General features: G+C 52.1%; 6 protein-coding genes across 6 annotated transcripts; 3 read left to right on the top strand and 3 right to left on the bottom strand.

Annotated features, from left to right (window-relative positions):
• Nucleotides 1-2,729: 2,729 nt before the first annotated feature.
• Nucleotides 2,730-4,628, bottom strand: MRS44_018838 (uncharacterized protein; the record flags this gene model as incomplete). Its single annotated transcript, XM_065615342.1, has 4 exons — nucleotides 2,730-2,826; nucleotides 3,126-3,215; nucleotides 3,285-3,355; nucleotides 3,417-4,628. The coding sequence occupies 4 exons, from the start codon at nucleotides 4,626-4,628 to the stop codon at nucleotides 2,730-2,732; spliced, it is 1,470 nt and encodes a 489-aa protein (XP_065471414.1).
• A 643-nt stretch (nucleotides 4,629-5,271) lies between these two features.
• MRS44_018837 (uncharacterized protein) lies at nucleotides 5,272-7,938 on the top strand (the record flags this gene model as incomplete). The annotated part of the gene is made up of 2 exons (XM_046271335.2): nucleotides 5,272-5,390; nucleotides 5,436-7,938. 2 exons carry the CDS (start codon nucleotides 5,272-5,274, stop codon nucleotides 7,936-7,938), a joined length of 2,622 nt encoding a protein of 873 aa, XP_046128603.2.
• A 128-nt stretch (nucleotides 7,939-8,066) lies between these two features.
• MRS44_018836 (uncharacterized protein) lies at nucleotides 8,067-9,809 on the bottom strand (the record flags this gene model as incomplete). Its single annotated transcript, XM_065615341.1, has 3 exons — nucleotides 8,067-8,843; nucleotides 8,893-9,233; nucleotides 9,287-9,809. The coding sequence occupies 3 exons, from the start codon at nucleotides 9,807-9,809 to the stop codon at nucleotides 8,067-8,069; spliced, it is 1,641 nt and encodes a 546-aa protein (XP_065471413.1).
• Nucleotides 9,810-11,189: 1,380 nt separating this feature from the next.
• MRS44_018835 (uncharacterized protein) lies at nucleotides 11,190-12,182 on the top strand (the record flags this gene model as incomplete). Its single annotated transcript, XM_065615340.1, has 1 exon — nucleotides 11,190-12,182. The coding sequence occupies one exon, from the start codon at nucleotides 11,190-11,192 to the stop codon at nucleotides 12,180-12,182; it is 993 nt and encodes a 330-aa protein (XP_065471412.1).
• A 631-nt stretch (nucleotides 12,183-12,813) lies between these two features.
• MRS44_018834 (uncharacterized protein) lies at nucleotides 12,814-17,215 on the top strand (the record flags this gene model as incomplete). The annotated part of the gene is made up of 7 exons (XM_065615339.1): nucleotides 12,814-13,339; nucleotides 13,420-15,006; nucleotides 15,072-15,264; nucleotides 15,314-15,545; nucleotides 15,591-15,879; nucleotides 15,924-16,735; nucleotides 16,784-17,215. The coding sequence occupies 7 exons, from the start codon at nucleotides 12,814-12,816 to the stop codon at nucleotides 17,213-17,215; spliced, it is 4,071 nt and encodes a 1,356-aa protein (XP_065471411.1).
• A 157-nt stretch (nucleotides 17,216-17,372) lies between these two features.
• Nucleotides 17,373-19,346, bottom strand: MRS44_018833 (uncharacterized protein; the record flags this gene model as incomplete). The annotated part of the gene is made up of 5 exons (XM_046278337.2): nucleotides 17,373-18,843; nucleotides 18,895-18,996; nucleotides 19,045-19,160; nucleotides 19,213-19,245; nucleotides 19,305-19,346. The coding sequence occupies 5 exons, from the start codon at nucleotides 19,344-19,346 to the stop codon at nucleotides 17,373-17,375; spliced, it is 1,764 nt and encodes a 587-aa protein (XP_046136321.2).
• Between the last annotated feature and the right edge of the window lie 1,331 nt (nucleotides 19,347-20,677).

The following is a 20,677-nucleotide window of genomic DNA, read 5'->3' as shown; positions in this document are numbered from 1 at the left end:
GCATTAGAGGGACCTTACCGCCAGAGGTTCCAGGGAATGATCCGTGTGTGGCATCAAAAGATCCAGTAGGCGATGGCGTGCTGGAACCGAAAATCCAACCACTGGGTCCTACGATAAGTCAGTTGCTGACGAAATTAGTGTCGCTGCTCTACGTGAGGGGAGACTAAGCTCGCAGGGTATCGTACGGTTAGAGTTGCGGGTGTTTGATCCGAATGCGTCAAAGCCGGCCGGTCGCTGTTGCGGTTGCCCGAAGGGGTTCTTACCAAATTCGGACATTGTGAAAAGTGGATTCTGTCATGGCTGGAGGGAGGGGAGTGATTTCCAGGACTTAAGCTATCCCATGAGTGCCCACAAGACTGCAACCAGGTCACGACGAGGGGTTGGGGCCAATTAAAATGCATCAAATGAAAGGTACTTAATGCCACACCTAAATTACACGGTGATAGAAGTCCCAACAATATTGGCTGTTACAAATCGCGACATTGCACAAGCGGCAGCCGTACCGAGTCTGCTTCCGGCTTTGGCAGTTGCCGCTGAGCTCCCCAAAGGGACTTATTTTCTCACCTTTTGACCTTATCTGCCCCTGCCGAAAGCCCTTACAAGCTAGGCAGTCTGAGTTTACCTTGCGATTGACATGATTGACCTCTCGATTGATGTGAACACGCTGTAAATCAGGGCTTTGAAGGTCACGCTCGTCGCCGGCTCTGTAACGTTGCCGCGACCGACTTTCCTGGCCGTAGGTGTTGAATAACTCATTGTAAATGCACTCTCGCCACTCTCTCTGAGTCGTGAATCGCTTCCAACTTGGCTTCGGGCCCCGTAACTGAATAACATAGCTATTGACGAGTGCAACGTCAAGCAGGAAGGTCCAGCAAAGAGCCTGCCAAGGGCCGCGGCGCAAGGGATGATCATAGGCGTAATATGACCTCAACTGGTCGCCCCGATCCACGTGATTCATCTCATCATTATACTCAGCGGCAATAGTAGGGATAGAGATATCCTTGATGGCTTCATCGCCGAAGAAGCGGCGTATCTGCCGGGCCTCGGGCTTCTTAGAGGTGGGCTTCTTCCTGCGGCGTTTGACCCGCTCCTCGCCGGAAAAGACGGTCGTGAAGAAGAGGACGAGGCGGCTATCCTTCTAAGCGACTTGGTTGACCTTGTGAGATGAAGAGAAGATAAATTAGTAAGAGATTTATGTGTGAAAGTGTCTTGGCGTTATACCTTATTATTAGGCGTAGGGATTACTTTGACCTGGTTAAAGTTATAGCTCGTATTAAGCCTTTTATCGCCTCTGAGATCGTGAATAAGCTCCTCGTTGATGCCGCTGTTAGGTCGAGCCGTGCCTGTGGCTCCGTGGCCATGCATACGGAGGCTGCGGAAGAGATCTGACGACGAGAAGAGGTTATCGACGAAGACGTGATATGTCGCTTTTGGCAGTGTATTTGCTAGGGCCACGACGACGCTTTGAGTCGAGTTCAAGGCGATAGGCTCGTCTGAGGAGCTCCCCTGTGTCTCCTGTGATCCTTGCGTGCGGCGGGTGCAGCGGCGCTTTGCGGGAGGAAGCTCAACACTAACGGCGCCGTATTGTGCGCCCGTGATGTGCTAGAACCAGTGGATAAAGAAGCCGTGCTGTGTGATAACCCAGATCTTGAAGCCTTGAGGAATGGGCTTGCCTTTGACGACTGTTGTCTCATTAGACCTGCCCGTGAAGCGGATCATACACTCATCCACAGCGAGATGAGAGCCCGGGGTAAAGATCCTTGTAGACGCAGCTTGTATGAGGTCAGACCACTCGTCACAGGCTTGGAATACCTTCGGAAGAGGCGCGGTCTCGTCGATCTTGGTGTAGTCAAAAGGGCGAAGGTGGCGGTGAAGGATCTGAAACTTCCAATAGGGCATGAACTTGATGATTGAGTGTAAAGGGCGCTGTTCCCCCGGCTTTGGAGTACTCCAATGGCTCTTAATGGTCCTTTCCTTATGTAAACCTATATAAATTAGCACTCCAAGCCATACATATACTTCTGCAACAGAGGTCCCTTGCCAAGCTCGCAGCCTGGCGTTCTTCGTCATCGGGTGATTCCAGCTATCGACAACGTCATTTTCCTTGAGCCACGAGAGCCAGCTTTGAGTGTATTGGACCCATCTCTCAACAAGGGAAATAGGAAGGAAAAGCTGGAATAGCTGCAGCGGCGATGGCGGCGGTATGTTGATGTGGAAGTTGCGTGTCTCTACGTGGAAGGGTTCAAAGTTGGTGCCGCGACCCTTTTCGGCCGGAAAAACAGCCACCCGGGTCGGGTCATTAGGGTGCATTTGATGACTATGATTTTCCTTGATAAAGCTCTTGTCGTCATAGGCATTGAGGGCTTGTGCCTCTTGTGGAATTGAGAGCGTGGCCATTGTTCAGTTCAAAATAATTTGTATGTGATTTTGTCTGTGATAGCTTCATTGAGCTAACTTTTCGTACCCTCCTTGTACTAAGCCTATCACGTGGTCAATGTGGGGCGAGGTACGCGTTGCAGTCTTGTGGGCACTCGTGGGATGGACCAGTTGACAGATTGACAGGAGCATGCTCCTATCCCTTGAGCTGTGGAAAACCTCCCGCCAGGTCACGGCGGGGGGTGCAGCCAATTAAAATGCATCGGATCAACGATACCTAGTCCCCCCCTTATTTTAGCCTATGATAGAAGTACCAGCAATCTCTCGAGTTACAAATCGCTACATCACACTGCTCACATCCCCAAATTGACTGGCGCCTTCTTTTGTTGTAGCTCACCGGCGCCAAAGGCTTCCTTGCACTTCTTGACCTTGGCTGCCCTAATTGAAGCCCTTTGCAAGCAAGGCAGTCTGATTTTTTCCCTCTTCGGACGTGCTTATGTTGTGCCACGGGCGTAAATTCATCTCCGGCTCGAAAAGTCCGCCTTGACTGGCTCTGTGGATGGAAGGTCTTGAAGACCGCGTTGTAGAGGCATTCCCTCCACTTCTTCTGGCTTGTATAACGCTCCCAAGCCGGCCCCCCGTGCAGCTGTAAGAGGAAGCTATTCACTAGGACTATATCCAATAAGAAGGTCCAAGCAATAGCCTGCCAAGCGCCCCGGCGGATAGGATGATCATAGCCTAGATATGACCTCCTTTGGTCGCCTCGGTCAACATGATTCATTTCGTCGTTGTAGGAAGCGGCGATAGTAGGGATCGATGTGAGCTTGACCGGCTCGCCACTAAAAAAGCGCTGTATTGGCCGTGCCATTGGGGTCTTCGTTGACGGTCTCTTCCTCCAACGATCACACCTCTCATCGCCAGTAAAGACGGTTGAAAGGAGCAATACGAGGGCATTATCCTTCCAAGCGATCTGATTGACCTAGAGAAGAAGAAGATAAGTTATTAGCCGAATTGTCAGGAAGAATGTCGAGTCTTCCTACCTGATTATCGGCCGTTGGGATGACCTTGATCTCATTAAATTGGAACCCTGACTTCCCTGCCTTATCGGCCTTTTTGGCGTCTGCAAGACCTTTGTAGATGCTACAATTAGGCCTGGCTGTGCCGGTTGCACCGTGGCCGTGCTGGCGAAGGGAGCGGAAGAGGTCTGGCGACGAGAAGAGGTTATCCACAAAGACGTAATATGTCGACTCCGGCAACAGGTTAATAAGGGCAATAACGACGCTTTGGGTCGAGTTCAACGCCATGATCTTATCCCCAGCTTCTGTGATGACGTGGATAACTTCCTTGACCTCGTCAACCTCGTCAGGGGCCCTCCGTTGGCTACCTCTTCCCTTGCCTTTCCTCCTCCCTCGTTGTGATGCCGGCTTCTTCCTCTCAACGCCAACTGGGCCGTATTTTGCGCTAGGTTGGTGCCAAATCCACCTCATAAAGAGGCCTAGCTGGGCAGCTATCCAGACTTTGAGACCTGTGTCGATAGGCTTATTGGGGACGTATGTAACTTGCTTATTCCTTCCGGTATATCGGATCATGCCCTCGTCTACAGCAAGATGTGAGCCCGGATTACAAAGCTCTGTTGTTGCAAGTTGAATATGTTGAGACCATAGCTCAACGCATTGGAAGACGATAGGAAAATCGTCATCGTCAGTGAATTTGGTGTGGTCAAAGAGCCGGAGATGACGATGAAGGAGTTGAAATCGGTCATAAGTCATGAACTTAATTATCGAGTGTTCAGGCCGCCGATCCTCCAGCCGAGAGGTCTTCCAATGGTCTTCGACTGATATTTCGCCGTGGACTCCTATATAAATAAGGATCGCAAGCCAGATATATATCTCTGCAGCCGTAGTTGGCTTCCAGGCGCGGAGGCGTGACTTTTCTGTTATTTCGTGTTCTTGGCTATCAATAACGCCGCTCTGGAGTAGGCTATTGACCCAGTCATTAGTGTATTTGACCCAGCTATTGACTAGGGAAATAGGTATAAAGTGTTGGAAAAGGGACAGCGGGTTCTGGGGCAGCTGCTTGACAACAAGCTCTCGTCGCGGCACTTGGAAGGGTTGAAAATCGAAGCCTCGGTCTTCGACAGGCAGAAAAGCCGGTCTCCGGGTGCTATCACCCTCATGCTCTTGAAGGCTATTATCTTCATTGATAAAGCTGCTGTCATCATACGCGTTGAGAGCCTCCGCCGAGATCTCCATAGGTACCGATTGGGAAGTCATTGATCAATCCGAAAGAATTTCTATGAGGATGTACCCATGGGATTAGGTAAGTGATACGCAACCCCTCTGTTCATCACAGAGGGGCATCAAAACCTGTAACTGTGTCGCTCGTGTAACCACTGTCAACCCATATTAAATTAGCTACTTGACAAAAATAGCCCAGCAAAATCACCCTTTGAAAAAGTGGGCTAAAAGTTTAAATTTTTTTGACTCCTTATTTTTGTCAAGCAGCCAATTTTCTATAGGTTGACAGTAGTTACAGGAGTGACACAGTTACAGGTTTTGATGCCCCCTCTATGAGGCACGGCACTTCGATAGAATATGCCCCCCCGGGTAGGTGGAATCAATCGATGACGCATCATAAGGTTCCCCTCATGTACCTCTCAGAAGTTGGGGCGGATGTGGGGCTCGGTACGGCCGGGAGGTTTTCCACAGCTCAAGGGATAGGATATGACCCACTTTTGTTAACACATCTCGGTTCGCCGACCGCTCTAATTTGTACCCAGAGTTCAGCTGTCCATAAACCATCCCTTAGGACTGTCGCGACGCGACGCGATCAAGCGCTCCATCAGATAGCTCTCTACTGCCAGTCTCCCAGCCCTTGACGATAAGGACCTTCATTATGTCCCAATCCGAGTCTCCTCCTAGCTCAGAGAGCAATTCAAGACGCCGAACCCGAAGGCCTAGCCCGAGCGATCAATCACGTCCTCGAAAACGACAGCGACAGAGCCGACAAGCTAGGTTTAGTCCACCGTTACTTACGAATAGACCATAGTCAGCTAGTAGCACCGCGACAAGTATCGGCCAGTACTACGGTATCGGCGATGAAAATACGCTCGGTAATCTCTTCGCATCTTATCCACAGACCTTTTCAAGCTTTCCACGGCCTCATGGATCGCAGGGGCTCCATGAGCCACCATGGGAGCTCCGTTTCGATCACGAGATACACCTTTCGAATAATTTCCCATCCGGACGAACACGATCGCAGCGAGTTAGAATACCCATACCAGGCCCTGAAACCGACCTACTACTATCCTCCTCTCCACCACAATCTACCCAACGGCTCCCAACTGCAACAAGGGCCGAGTTTGAATCCGCCTTGAAGTTGGTACGCGAGGTTATCGGGGAGGAGAAGAGACTGACTATTGAACTTGCCCGGTCGTACGAACGAGTACGCCAATGGCGAGAGATATGGGGTTGGTCACCACTCAATACAGATGCCTACGAATCCCCTCCGCCATACTCTCCGCCTCGAGGGCTATCTATCCAATCTCCCCAAGCATCATCACCCCCACAGGCAGTCAGATCTTCCCCTTTCCAACAATCGTCGTCGCCTACCCCAGACCCTATCCCAAATCCACCAATCCCAGGCGACGCAGCACCATCAGCCGAGGTTCTCTTCGACTGGGTGAATACCTTCGCAAAGGCTCATGGGTTTGGTGTTGTTCGACGGAATGCCTACTCGTACAAAGGCCGGAAGATCAGATATTCATTCCAATGCGATCGATTCGGAGAACCTGGGCCTACTAAAGGCGTAGGGATCCGACAACGTAAATCCCGGAAGTGTGGTTGTAAGTGGATGGTCGTTGCAGAGGCGTTAGAGGAGGGTAAGTGGCTTTTACAGCAGCACTCAACCCCCGAACACAGCCAGCATAACCACGGGCGCAGCATCGGACCATCTGCCCATCCCTCTCACAGGAGGCTCACTACGCCTATTAGGGCTACAGTTGAATCAACAAGCCGAAGGGTTGGAATCCGGGCTCGCGATGTACGGGCTGTGGTCCAGGAGCAACATCCCGAGTCTGTCTTCACACAGAGGGACATCTACAACGCCAGGTCTCTCATCAATCGCAATAAGTTCGATGGACATACACCTACAGCAGCACTCATGAAGCTCTTCGACGAGAGGGAGATTCCCTATCTCGTCAAGTGGGCGGACGATGACCCGGACCGTCTTCTTGGCGTTGTCTGGACCTTCCCCTACAGTCTTCAGATGTGGAAGCGGTTCCCCGAGGTCATCAGCTTTGATAACACGTACAACACCAACCGCTTTAAGCTCCCATTATTCCAGGCAACGGGACAGACTTGCCTGGGATCGGTTTTCAATGCCGCCTTCGGTTTGATCGACAACGAGAGACGGGAAGGGTTCCAGTTCCTTTCCGAAAGCATTCGGCAATTAGCAGAACAGCACTCGATCCGACAACCAGACATTATCGTCACCGACTTCGACGATTCGATGAAAGCCGCCCTGAACGATCAGTTCCCTGAGGTACAGCAGCAGCTCTGCATCCACCACATCAATTCCAACGTCCTACTCAGGTCGAAGCAGAAGTGGGTTAAGGACCGCAGCCACACCAGCAGCAGCAGCAGTCCTAATAGCAGCGACGGGGAGGCACCTGCCCCACAGACACAAGCAGAGCTAAACCCCAGAGACCGACAGTTCATCCACACACCAGCAGCCGAGGCTATCCCTCATAGCTATCGAGGGGTTCTTATGATGTGGAAGGTCGTCCTCTTCGCCGAGACCGAAGAGGCTCATGAGAAGGCGTGGGTAAACCTCTGTCGGGAGTTTGATGACCAGCGGGCTATCCTGCGATATCTCCATGGAACCTACATGCCTGTCAGGGCTCAGTGGGCACGCTGCTTCATCCGCAAGTATCGCAACTTCGGCATCCGCGTCACTTCTGGCACAGAAGCAAGCAATAACAATGTCAAGAGCTACCTTCTCAATGGCTTGAGCCACCTCTATCGGCTAGTTGAAGCGATACAGGATATGATCAGGGACCAAGAGCGGGACTTCACCCATGCATGCGCAGAGGACGAGGTACTGACTGCCCGCGAGTATCTCGGCTCGAGCTCGGAGTACTTAGGTGAACTGCGAACAGCGATGTCGTCAAAAGGTCTCGGACTGATCACAAAGCAATATCGGCTAGCAAGGAAAGCGATGCCGACAGACCAGCCAGTAAGCCAGCAAGCCAACCAGCTAGCCAGGCGTCAGGGCGCAGGCGGGGTCGACCACCAGGGAGTCGGAACAATTCGACGGTTGCTAGGCTTGCACTGGAATCGAGCCAACAGGCCAGCAGCCAGGCTAGTAGCCAAGCCATTCCCTCATCCCAGCCCCGGACACGCGGTCGGCCAGCTGTTCTGGGAAGTGGAAGAACTACAGGGGTACGTGCCAGCGGACGGAGGACGCAACCAAGCATCCGGAGTCGAAGGAGTCAGTGGGAGATGGTTGAGAGCGACGAGGAGGTTCTTTCTTGTATACCATGCCCCACCCCCCTTTCGGTAACCCCCCCATTCGGTAACCAAAAAAATCACCTTCCCACCCAAAATCTATTTTTTATACCGGCTAGATTTCCATCAAATTTTGAGTCTATAAACATAAAATATATATCATTCTGTAGAGAATTGAAGTATCTATTCTTGTCGAGGCTTTTTTATAAGCCGCCCAGACCTGGTGGTTATTTGAGGGGGTTCAGGTGCGGCCGTGACCTCAATCTCCGAAGCTGTCTCCGTGTCTGAGACCACCTCCTCCTCTGATTCAGAATCCACCAAAATAGACGCTCCTTGATCTCCAACTTCGGGAATAGATTTATCTTGTATAAGAGCCTCGCTGAGTGTCATAAACCGTCTGTTCGGATTAGGAATAGCTCTTCTTTTCTTCCCTCTCTTCAAACGAGCCACTTCTTCCTCCAGACTAGTAATTCTGCTGGCATGTGCTGCAATGGCCTGTTCTTGGGCTTCAAAGCCTCTGGCTATCACAGCATATCGTTTTCGACTTCTAGGAGACTTGTTCCTGCCAAGATCACGAATTTGGCGGCTGGTCTTTGGTGTATCATCCGAGCCCAAATAGGGGATAGGATCGGGAGCCGTCTCTATCCTGTCTGCTTGAATCTCTGGATGCCGCAATGCCTTGGCTCGTGAAATTGGCCAATTTCCAGTGACTCTCCAACCGGACAATATATTCTTTGACGTCATCGCGACCTCACGTGCTTTGGCATAAGCCCGTATAAAGTTGACCTTGTCAACAGGTGCAGAATCAGTCAGAGAAGCTAGTTTTTCAAGCTCTTTCCGATATGCCGCCTTCGAAGCATTAAAAACACCGTTATCCAACGGCTGGAGACCATGAGAACAATGGGCAGGGAGGTAACAACAGTAGACGTTGTTCAAAAAGCACGTTACAATCCATTCGTCCTGTTTCAAATCAACATTGATTCTTTGGCATATAAACAAAAAAACGCACCGTTGCATGACTTCCATGTCCATCCAGAATAATAAGCCTGGCATCAGATTCGTCGGCAGGCTGGGTCTGAGGCAAGTAGACTCTCTCAAGCCACTCGACAGCAATGTGGTTGTCTGTCCATCCATTAGGCGAAGTAATATAATTCCAATCAGCTATTTTCCGGAATTCTTCCAAAAACCACTGTTTTTGAAGTTCCTTGCCCTTAAATATGATGCCAGGCGTCAAAGCACGGCCGTCCGCAGTGATGGCCTCAATAAATGAAGTCCAGTTACGGGACTGAGGACCCTTGAGTAGGGCCTTTCGTTTTGGATCTGAACTCCCAACCACCAGGCTATCCAGACCTAGCAAACAAGCCTGATTAGCTAGATTCATGAATAAAAAGTTAGACACTCACCAAAACCAGTCATAATACCGCCCTCATCAACGTTCACTGTGTTTTCCGGCTTAATCCACCCATACTCCTCTTCCCTGATATCAAAGTACCAGTGCACCGCTTTGGCAGTGAATGAATTGAATCTGTTGGCCTCCTGACGTCTCCCAGGTTTGGTCTTGAGCTTCGGATGGCGTTTGATGAATTTGGCTACCCAGTTGCGTCCCAATTCCTGCTTCTTGTTTTGTTGTTTCAAGAGAGCCACGACGCAAGCACGGATCTGACCGTGGGAGGGAGCATAACCCAGGGACTCTTGGCGGAGGATCCAGGAAGCTAAATTAGCCTCCTGATTCCTGGATAAGTGTCGGTTAGGTTGAACCTGATCATCCAAGGCTGTCTGGCCATGGAATCTGTCGGAAATGGACTGCTGAGGTATGCCGTGTTTCTGGGCGGCATGGTTTTGCGATAAGCCGTTTTCTGTGATATCAAGTATGGCATCAGCCATTTCATCCTCCGTATAAACACTCCGAGGCCGTTGTGAAGCCATTTTAGGTGAATTGTGGAGTACTAGCAAGAGGAGAAATCATCAGGAAGCAGGAGGAGATTAGGGCGCTGAATTGCAAATTTTGAAGTGCAGGGTGACCACGGACCACCGGCCCCACGTGACGAGCTGACCTTTAAAAGTGAACCCTAGCCACTTTTTTATACGTTGAAGGCGACGACTTGTGAATAGGTTCAAGAATGACTGAAATATGTGTAAGTGAACTTGGTGAGTTTTGTATGGGAAGGCGATTTTTTTGGTTACCGAAAGGGGGGGGTTACCGAAAGGGGGTGGGGCATGGTAACAGTTAGGAAATAGAGGTGTAGATAGCTGCCTTCGAGGGCGTAATGGAGTTAGCCTTGTTCTGTATGGAAAACTAGACCTTATTTTGACGCCTGGGCAAGACCTGTTCTAGGGGGGCTGGCCCGACCTAATTGCTTCTACACTGAAAGGAAGGTCTTGTTAGCGAAGCTGGCTTCACCGCCTTTGCGAGGATGTATCTATGGGTCGACGGAAATCTGGCGAATCAGATGCCATAAAAGTCATGCCGCTGTAAGAGTCATGCCTCTGTATCAAAATTGTCATGCCGCTATATCAATTCCTATTAATTGCCTTATATTCACCCAGGCAGCACGGTTCATTGTACCCCTTGATCATCTATTCCGGCAGGCTTCACGAAGTCCCGCTTATTCCTCACCTCGCCTAATTCTTGCTCTCTACACCGCCCAGCTCTTTTGTCGGCTTCTCATATATTGCCTCAACGCTGAACGGCGCTTTTCATACAACAACTGGATTTGGCTGTCACGATGGACAGTGCGAAATGGGTCAAAAAGAAGATCACAACTGGAGCGATGCGGTCTTGGACTTGACGGTCCAGTGAATTCGGCGGGGATGCCATGGATTCCCCGAGACTGCATGGACTGGCGTGGTGGACATATCGCCCTCGAGACTCTTGTTCAGCTTTACCTACCTCGAAGTCCTGTTCATACCCGTTTCATGCACCAGTCGAACATCCAATCCTTCACCACGAACAAAGTCTCGGTTGAGCACTGTCTGCAGCAGTGGATCCAGGAGGCTCGGCTTGAATTCGATCGCGGGCACAGCCAAACGGCCGAAGAACTAGTCGAAAATATCACGAATCTCGCCGTCGAAGAAGTCGCTCGGGCGTATCACCTCCATATGCTCTCAAAGATGCAACTGTACTGGAGCCGGGTTTTACCTCAGGAAGGGCCGAATGCACTCCCTTCTATTCGTCGTTTGCGGCAGAGCCAAGAGGAATCGGTAGCCTAAATTGGCCGCATCGTAACGGCTCAGACCATATGGGAGATTTACGACGAAGCTTGGGGCATATATAGCGATAACCACCTGGGCTCCGAATCTGGACAGATGCCGAGAGAATTACCTTGCTGGAAGGCAGCACGTAAGGTTTTGCCGCCTGACGATGGTTGGTCTGAATTCGTCTTCGGGCACCTCTTTGACCGCCCGGATCCGCCAACTTGGAATGGCCTCGACTTTTTGAAGCTGTATCGGAAATTCAAGGAATTTTGGGAAACGATTCACGAGTATGCGGGACCTTTCGATACTCGATTTCGTCGCATGATTGGGAACTTCATTCTAGTCACCTTTAATGGTGATCGAAGTAAGGAGATCGGGACGAACCGCAGTTCGGGAACCTGGTACGAGGATCAGCCATCATTTTTCCGGATCCAGTTCTGGGCTCCGTATTTCTCGCCGCCAAAGAGTAACATGGGATGCCCCTGGGCCTCGATGGATGACTATCAATGCCGCAATCCCCGGATCCCGCCAGCTACCACCTCGTTGGCCATGAGCGATGAGGAATTTCGGAGTCGTGGGGACCAGTTCCAGCAGTCGTGGACACAAGTTGTCCTTCACAAAAACCACCTACAACAGATGAAACCCAAAACAAGAAACCGCACATGTCAAGAAGCGTTGCAATGTCTCATGGATATCACAGGCCCCCAATGGACCCAAAGTGGCGATGACCTGGCATATGTCTTGCCCTGGAAATTCTGTCCTTTGAAGACGGGAGATGAGTACGAAGATCCCTTCCGCATCCCTATCTCGTCAACGTCTGTCCGTGTCGCATTCAAACCCTACAGACCCACAATCATACTGCCATCTCGCCACAACGCTGTGGTGTTCACTGATGCAATTCAATCTCTTCCTCAACTGAACCGGAGGACTACCCAGCAACTCCGGCGCATTCAAGTGCTGTTTACCAACAACGGCGAGCAATACGACATTCGAAGCCATCTCGAAGCTAAAATGAAAGCAATCGAGACTGTCACAAGGCTCGATCCTTCGCTAAAACAATTCCTCAGCCAGACTGAGCCTCCCCAAAGAGAAGTTAGGAATTAGCAGATCTTCGATAGTCGGAGAGAAAAAGTCTACATGTCTATGGGTACAGGGTTACCATGAGTTTATCAGAGCACCTATTGCCTTACGCTCGGTGACATATTAATAATTGCATCATGATTGTTTTTTTACCAAAGACGGGCTACGTAAGTAGGCACGAACCGTACTTGCGGCTATAATTATGGTTGTAGATAATGTAAGGGTTGGGATCAAAACGGAAAAGAATAAAAAGAAAGAAAGAAGCCACTACAGATCATAAGCCATACCTCTTTCTAGCTTCCCCTTTCCCAATATATGTTCTCTCTGTGAAGTGGCGATCTAACGCTTGGATCCATACCCCCAGATCAGCCGGATACTGCGAACCAGGGCAATGCTACCCTAGACCTGGCCGACGAACCATTGCTGCCATCCCAACAGAGCCCAAGGCTTATCGAGCGGCCAACTTCGCCGATAATCTCGCCAAACAGAATAGGCTCTGTAGCCACGGCATACATAGCGGTTGTCGAGACGGATCCGCGAACGGAAGCGTCATCATCATCTATTCGACCGATAGAACTGACTCGGCCGATAGAACAGCAGAGACGTCGAAGCCCTAGACTTGCCGAGACAATACCCCCGGCGACGCTAGAGGAAGATGCAAGGGTGCAACCGACCGTCCAGCAAGGATGAAGGATTCCAAGAGTCGCCGCCTATTGTCGAGTTTTCTGCACTGGATATACGCGATGGCCCAGTTGTTTCTGACCCCGAATCTGGTCCTGAACCTGGGTTTGAGCTAGTGTCTCTTCCCTCGTCACCCACTGATCTCTCTGCTCGTGTCCCCGAAGGCTCCCTACGCGACGCCGAGTTCGCATCATCACAGCCGACGACCCTAGCACCATCGCCCAATCGCCACCAGCAAGATGGTGATCCGCCTTCCGAGCTCAGCAGTTCCCTTCCATCAACAACAGGCCCGCCAAGCTTGTTAGGGTCATCAACTTCCTTCACCCCGCCAGCCCCGCCACCATCAGTCTCGTCGTCTTCTGGGCCGAATGATCCAGCCCTTGACAGCTTTCTTCAAGCCATCCATAACCAGGAGACCGCCGGTGGCGCCGATTTTCTCCGCGCACAGAGCGACGTATATGATCGTGTGATTCAGACATTTTTCAGCCGTGAATGCGACTGTAAGCCACTTCTTCTCTCCTCCTACCCTAATTGAACCCATAGGTATAGATACTTACAATCCGGCTCTACTCAGGCCAAGACTCGCGCCAGCTTGTTGAATCCGAACACACTCACACTCTTCAAGAACGGATTCAACGCCTCAGCCGTTCCCTTCCTCCCTTATCGGCCGTCTTCGGGGAGGGCCGTGATGCCTGTGATCCTCGCGCCTCCTTCCCCCAATGGCAAAGCTTCCTCTCCGACCAACCGGTCGAGCCGCTTTCCTTCCGCAAGACACAGGCTTCCCTGTCCCCCAATTCCGTCACCATCACGCGGCAGTGGGATATCGACAGCATCTGGTTCGGGGCTAAGAGCCTGTCAGCCATTCGAGCCCCCAACCAGTTTCGACTCTCTTTCTTCCCACCTCATAAGAGTAACATCTGCACCAACCAAGTCATCCAGCCTCACGGCCTGGACCTGGCACATACGCGGCACACTTGTATCGGCTCCTTTACCACGGCCGGCGTCCGCTTCTCCGTCTTCGTCTTCTTCCCACATGGAGCCCGTTCACAGACACGGGCTTCCGCAAACAGTCTCTCTCTCACACGGTTCAGAGATCTCTACGACGAGATAATCCTCCCAGCCGTCTACGAAACGGTTCCCGATCACGCCCGGCAGGAAATCCCCAGCTCCTATGACCTTATCTACGCAAAATCTCGTGCCTATCAGGAAAAGCCGGGTGCTGGCCGCTGGAGTGCTGAAGACGAGAGCCGGTCCTTTCGCCTGGCATACAACATCCCTGCCGATGCCCTCCCGCACTTCTGGGCGTCGATCGTAGAGAGAGCGAACTTGCATCGGATCCAAACACGGCGAGGGGAAGGCGTTGCCTACTTCCAGAACCCTCGCTTGCTTTTCCAATCTCATGACTTGAAGAACGTATTTGCGCGACCGAGCCTCCACGAAAGCTTGGCTCTGTTTCGAGATATTATCTTGGCCAATCTCGACCCAAGCCAGCTCGACATGCACTCCTGCTGGCTTGATGTGGGGATGCGGGACCATGTTAGCAGACCTCCATCGTCATCGCGGTCACAGGACGCTCAGGGCAGCGCTGAACCTTGGACGCTACTCTGGAAAAGTGAATGCTGCCGTCATCTTCATAAGAGCCTCCAAGATCTGGTCCCGGAAGCCCCGCTTGACGCCAAATACTACCGTTCTTTCCTCCTCCGCGATGCAGGGACCTACTATGCTAAGGCGAGGCCAAGTCGGGTCCCCAACCCAGGCCACCCGGATGCTAGGTCGCCCGGCATCGTCCGTGCCAAGGCGTACAACTGCAGCAAGGAGCTCTTCGGGATCATGTTCAGTAATTACCAGCTCTTCAGCTCAGGCCACCTCCCTCTCCTTGCGTTTGACGAAGGCATGTTGAAAGACCTTGAGGGTATGGACCAAAATCGCCAACGCGCCTTTGTACCCCAGCTCAACCGCTCCCATCTTTTGCATGCCTGGGATGCTAATAAGCGGCATCTGAGGGCCATCTCATCTCTGCGCCGGCACCCAAACTTTGGAATCCGGAAAGAGGTCACATTTCGGCTCGATGTTATCCTTGCCATGTGGGCTGACGGCGCATTGGAGCCCGACAGGAGTCCTTACACCGGGCCAACGTCCTGGGACGTTCCTCTCGATGCTGGAGCTGGTGAGCTGCACTACCCCTTTGGGCTGTTCCGACCAAAGTGATGACCTCTTTTGTGTCTACGCAAGCTGCTCGCTTGATCCTTCCACTCGACCACATTTTCCAGGAGGTAACAAGGAAAGAAGGCGAGCAGCCATCCTCTTCAACCGACCCTGTCCGGCAGATACTTGCGTTCTACACTGCTCAGCTTTTCTGTCGCCTCCTCATCTATGCACTTGACGATGAGGAGGAGGAGCAGAATTTCGACAATTGGATTTGGCGGTCGGTCTGGACGGTGCGGACTCGTGGCCGTGGCGGGGGCTCTGTTAAGGAGCGGCGGGGACTCGGTCTGGGCGCCCATATTAACGCATCCGGCATGCTCTGGATCCCTCATAATCCTGGGGATTCCTACCCTGATCCTCGAGATCTCCATCGGACAGGCCTACAGAGGCAGCGTGGTCGTTGCCTTTCACGGCATCAACAAGCATCTCAAGGGTCTTGGACTCGCCGTCATCATGACGGGCTTCGTCGTGGCCACATACTACGTCCCCATCCTGGCCTGGGTCATGCACTATTTCCGGGCTTCGTTCCACAGCCCCCTGCCGTAGAAGGGTCGGGGCATAGAGTTTTACATGCAGGATGTTATTGCCAACGTGGACCCCGTCACCCCTGAATCGGGGGGTTATATCGAATATCCCGGCACGGGCATGATTGGCGAGACTGTTGGCTGGTGTGCATTTATCTGGTTCACTGTCTGGCTCTGCATGTTCAAGGGCGTTGGCACCACCGGCAGGGCCGTCTACTTCACCATGGGCCTTCCAGTCATCATGCTGATCATCATCCTTGGACGATCCGTGTCCCTTCCCGATGCCAGCAAGGGCATCAAGTACTACTTTGGTGAGTGGAATGGCTGGAGACTTGGAAATGGCGACATCTGGCAGGGGGGTGTGGCCAAATCTTCTTCTCCATTGGAGTCGGCTTTGGGTATTTCACGTCGTACGCATCGTACAACACCAAGTACGCCAATACTGTACAGGATGCGCTCATCATTGCGTGCTGCAACTCTCTATACGAGATTACGGCCGGCTTCGCAGTATTTGGCGTCATAGGTTTCTTGGGATACTCTCCTGACGACCCGTCCATCTCCCTGAGCACCTTCACCGTCGGCTTCCTGACTTACCCGCTCGGCCTCGCTGAGATGCCCGGATCAAATGTCTGGGCCGCCCTCTTCTTCCTCACCCTAGCTGTCCTGGGTCTGAGCTCTGCATTCGCCCTGCTCGAGTCCTTTGTGACGCTCATTTGTGACTCTGGCCTGGGTCGAAAGTACCCTCGTACTCCCATCTGCACGGCCATTGTTGTTATTGCATTCCTTCTCTCGCTCATCTACTGCACCGAGTTTGGCTTCTATCTCTTGGATGCCGTCGACACCTGGACCAACAACCTCTGCCTCATCTTTGTCGTCTGGTGCGAGGCAGTCAGCGCAACCACGCTCTATCAGTTCAAGGATGTGGTTGGCCAAGTTGGTGTGACTGGATACGCTGTTTACAGCGCGGGCTACATCCTGTCCATGGTTCTCGGTGTTGCTATTGGTCAAGCTGAAGGGCCCGAGGCTGGTGCTGGTACAGGCTTTGGCATCTTTGTGCTGACCAACATCGTGGCCGCCATCGTGTCCAAGACTCCTGACTCAGGAGCTCCGAGGTTCTGGGGCAAGAACCGTTGGCTGACCAAGCTCTGGTGGCTGTCATTCTATTCTGTGAGTGCATCAACCCCTTCAAGATTCTTCTTCTCTAACATTGGGCAGGGCAACCAACTCCGCCGCGACCTGAACGTCGTTATCGCCACGGGCAAGAACTGGAGCATCCCATGGCTCTGGCCCATTGTCCTTCGCTACGTTTCAGCCCCTATCCTGTCAATTGTCGTCTCGTTTGCGTACCCAGCCTTTACCAAGAAGAGCAACGATCCTCTGCACGTCTTTGCCTTCACCGTCGCTCACTGCGTCATGCTCCTCATCGCCTGCGGCTTCGTTGTGCCCCGCTGGTTCGACGTCTTTGTGCCTCCCGAGAAGATGCACCATAGCAAGACCTTTTACGCGCCCCACGTGGCCCTTGCTCCCCTGGAGATGAGGCAGAGCGAGGTCATGGAGGAGGAGAACAGCGAAGTGGAGGAGAACCGGGACTCGGGCGAGAAGGGCAAAGGGGGCATTCGCCAAGATGCTGATATTCCGGAGCGTTAGGATACCATAGGTTGGCGTCTGTTGGTGCAGTTCTAGTTGAGTATATTGTTGCAATTCATTATTATCATTCTTAAAAAGTTGTGCCTCACGGTTCAAACCTACAAAACCTATTAAATGACATGAACCCAACCCTTGCAACAAATAGACAATACTACATCTACCCGGATTCCGATTTTTTCTCATCCGCCTCTCGTATTCCCTTACCCTCCTCTGTCTTCTCTTCCTGGCTCTGCTTCTTCTCTTCTCCATTTTCGTTCTTCACTTCCTGAAGCTCCTTCTGCTCGGTTCCCTGAGTGTCGTCGTTCTTCTTGGAGAAAATCCTTACACTCGGCATGGAGACGTTTCCCAGTGAGGAAACGGAAGCAGGAACCTTGGGCATTGCGGGCATACTGGGCATGCTTGGCATGTTTGGCATCTTGCTTGGAAGCCAGCCTTTGACATCGCTAAAGCCCGCGCCAGCTTGCTGCGCAACCCCGAACAGATGGTTGAGATAATTTCGCTTCTCTGGAGTGTCGGCATTCTCTGGGCTGGCGTCTCCAATTAGATCCCCCTCGTCGTCAGGGAGCGGGACCAGGGAGGCAGCGGCTGCGATGTCGATAGGAGACTCGTCGGGCAGTTCGTTGTCTTTTTCTTTCTCATCTGTCTCGACGGCCTTGTCACCTCCCTCCTCTTGACCTGGATCCTTTTCTAGAAGTTCCTGGGCTGTCTTTTCTTCAGCAACCTCTTCCGGGGGTGTCTCGCGGAACTGAGGATCGTCGACGACGTTTTCTTCATTGAGGAACCATTCTTTGACCAGCTCGGCCGACTTTTTCGTCATTTCCTCATAGCCTCGATGTTTCTCCGGTTTGAACATGTTCAGATGCGCTTCAATCTCATCAACCGCCCTGGGCATGGGACATCTCTCGAAAAGAGGATACGCCGAATGGCTCCCCTCGGGCACAGCGCAAAAGGTTCTCTCAGGGACGAAGTAGCCTCCGCTCCAGTAGCCGTTTTCACCAAGAGAGCAGTAAAAGTCATGTATCCCGATGCCTTTGAGTGCCCCCATGCGCTCTAGTCGACGATGGAGTTCCTTTTGTCTGAGTAGGGCGCCGACAAAGGTGAAGTGATCCGAGAGCCAGGCAAACGACTTTCCGACGTTGCCGCGGTTGATGTAGGCCAGACCTTGCCCAAGAGCATCCATGCTCTGGCGGTATCCTTCGACGACGGATTCCTTGTTGATGTTCTTGACGCTTCGCATGCCCTTGATGATGGCTTCACGGTTCATGTAAGCGGCCACGCCACCGGCAGCGATGGCGCCGACTGTGCCCGTCTTGACAGCGACCAACTGCCAAGTCTTCCACTTGGGGTTCCCTGTGGCGGCTACACTTGAAGTTGCCGCTCGTCGAGCACTCAAACGTGCGAGGCCAGCTGGTGCAGCGGCAGAAAGAGCCGTCATGACGTTGAAGACGCTGTTGACCTTTTGGTAGTTGGAAAAGGCGCCGTAGACGAACATTGATCGGGCGAGACCGTTGTAAGGCGTGTCAAAGGTCAGAATACCTTGAATGAAAGGAAAGATGAGGTCGTCATCGCTGGAATTGGCCGCTCTCTCGTTGAGGGCCAGGAAAAGGGAATCCGCAGCCACGAAGCCTCTGAGTTGAAGTCAGCAATGGGGTAGGATGACGATGAAGTGGAATACAAACCCCATGGAATGAGCTACGAGAACAACACCGACATCTCGATCGTTGGCTGGCCATGGCTTTTCCGACTTCTTCTTGCGCATGTCCATGACGCGCTCCTTTAGCCTGGGGCTGTTAGCGAGTTCAGTCAGGGCTTCACGAGTGATGACATACCATCCGAGAAAGGCCTCGCTGGCCTGGACCAGTTCGCCGGTCGTCTCATATTTGGGATAAACGACGGATTCGACTTTATCATCGGGGAGAAGGTTTGCGACTGCTTTCTTCAAGTCCTTTGAGGGGTCAGCAACTTGATTTTGATTGCGTCTAGCGCCGGTTGCATACAAACGGAAAGTCGTGGAAAGTGTCTTCGGTTCCCTAGTCAGATGGTTAGTCAGTATAAATCACCTGTATCGAGATCCACCGGAGAAACAGACTTTGAACCCGTGGATGAAGCACAGCAAGAGTGTTCGAGGCATCGTATGTCGTCGTTATAAAGTTGAAACTGGGACTGGCGCAATCAACTCTTCCACGGGCGAGCAGCACTTATAAAGCCCCAGCCCAGACAAACTTCCATCTTCGTAATCTATGCTTGCATGACGTTTTCAGTCTGTCAACTTTCAGGTTTTCCAGCCACACGTTTGTGCGAGGTGGTGCGTGGCGAGAGCCAATCGTGGCGCCTGGGCATGTTGGGGATAACGTCATCTTGATCATGTTGCAGCGCTAGCACCGGAGCTTTCCCACATTGTCTTGTTAGCACGTCAGATTGATCTCTGAATGGCTGTTTCAAGTTCCAGGGGATGCTGGTGTTCAGATTTGAGATCGGTTATTGCAGTTGATGCGAGACTAGTGGTGGAATAATCCATTGCGAAAAGATGCTTGACACACTGGAATTTCTTATGGGCCGTTTCGGTCTAGCATGTATAGAAGTTGACTTTACAGCCAGGACGCTCTAGAAGGGCCAAGATAATCTACCTCGTTGCTTATGTCGTCAACGATGCCGAAAGAATCGCTGGGTCATCCTGGAAGGCCGCTGCACCCTAAGTACTTGGCGAACTCGCGGAGTGCAACAACGCTCTGGGCTCGCTTTTGTCCGCTCCAGTTGGACCAGCTGTGCGCCATGAAGACGTTCGTGAATCTAGATGGGAGCTCATTCCCAGCACCGTACTCCACCAGGAGAGTCGCAAAGAAGAAGCACACGTAGAAGATCGTCTCCTCGGCCGATTCCGGCACGAGTGGCTCTTACCAGATACCAGGGAATTGTCGGCTCCGCTGTGTAGCGCCTAGTTACACCCCTTGTGCAGCAGACTACTCAAGCCCTTCCGTGCCAAGGTAACGCCTTCGCGCTGAAATCGGGGATTCTTTGCTGGGATGGCGGCATTCCTCTGGCCATGGTATTAGCTGTGCTTGCCTCGTTGCGATCCACGGTGCCGATAGTTAGAATCCCCACTGCCGTTTCCCCAGTCAGAACTCTGTCTTTTGGGCGTTTCGAACGGGTGAGTGAGGCCATCTCGTGCCCAAGCTGACGAAGAGGTCTGTCCCCCCTGCACAAGTTCAAGCTCCATAAACATCCATTGGTGGTTGATGGTTATAGTAGTCCAAGACGTATCTGACAGGAATACGGCGTCAACTTGCGAACTATGATGAACATCTACTAATGAGCGACTAAAAGGAAGAAGGCTTACTACCTATTGTAAAACCTCAAGCCAGGCGATAGGTAATGTGTGTCTCTGAAGCAGACTTATAGATATGGTACTTCTTGTCGCCGAGCGTTGGTGGACGGCGCTGGACATAACCATGGGAGGGTCCG

This window comes from Fusarium solani (genome assembly GCF_023522795.1).
Source record: "Fusarium solani strain SB1 chromosome Unknown bctg00000017, whole genome shotgun sequence".
Taxonomy (NCBI): domain Eukaryota; kingdom Fungi; phylum Ascomycota; class Sordariomycetes; order Hypocreales; family Nectriaceae; genus Fusarium; species Fusarium solani.
Note: the sequence above shows the minus strand (reverse complement) of the source record. Positions and strands in the feature narration are given on the sequence as shown.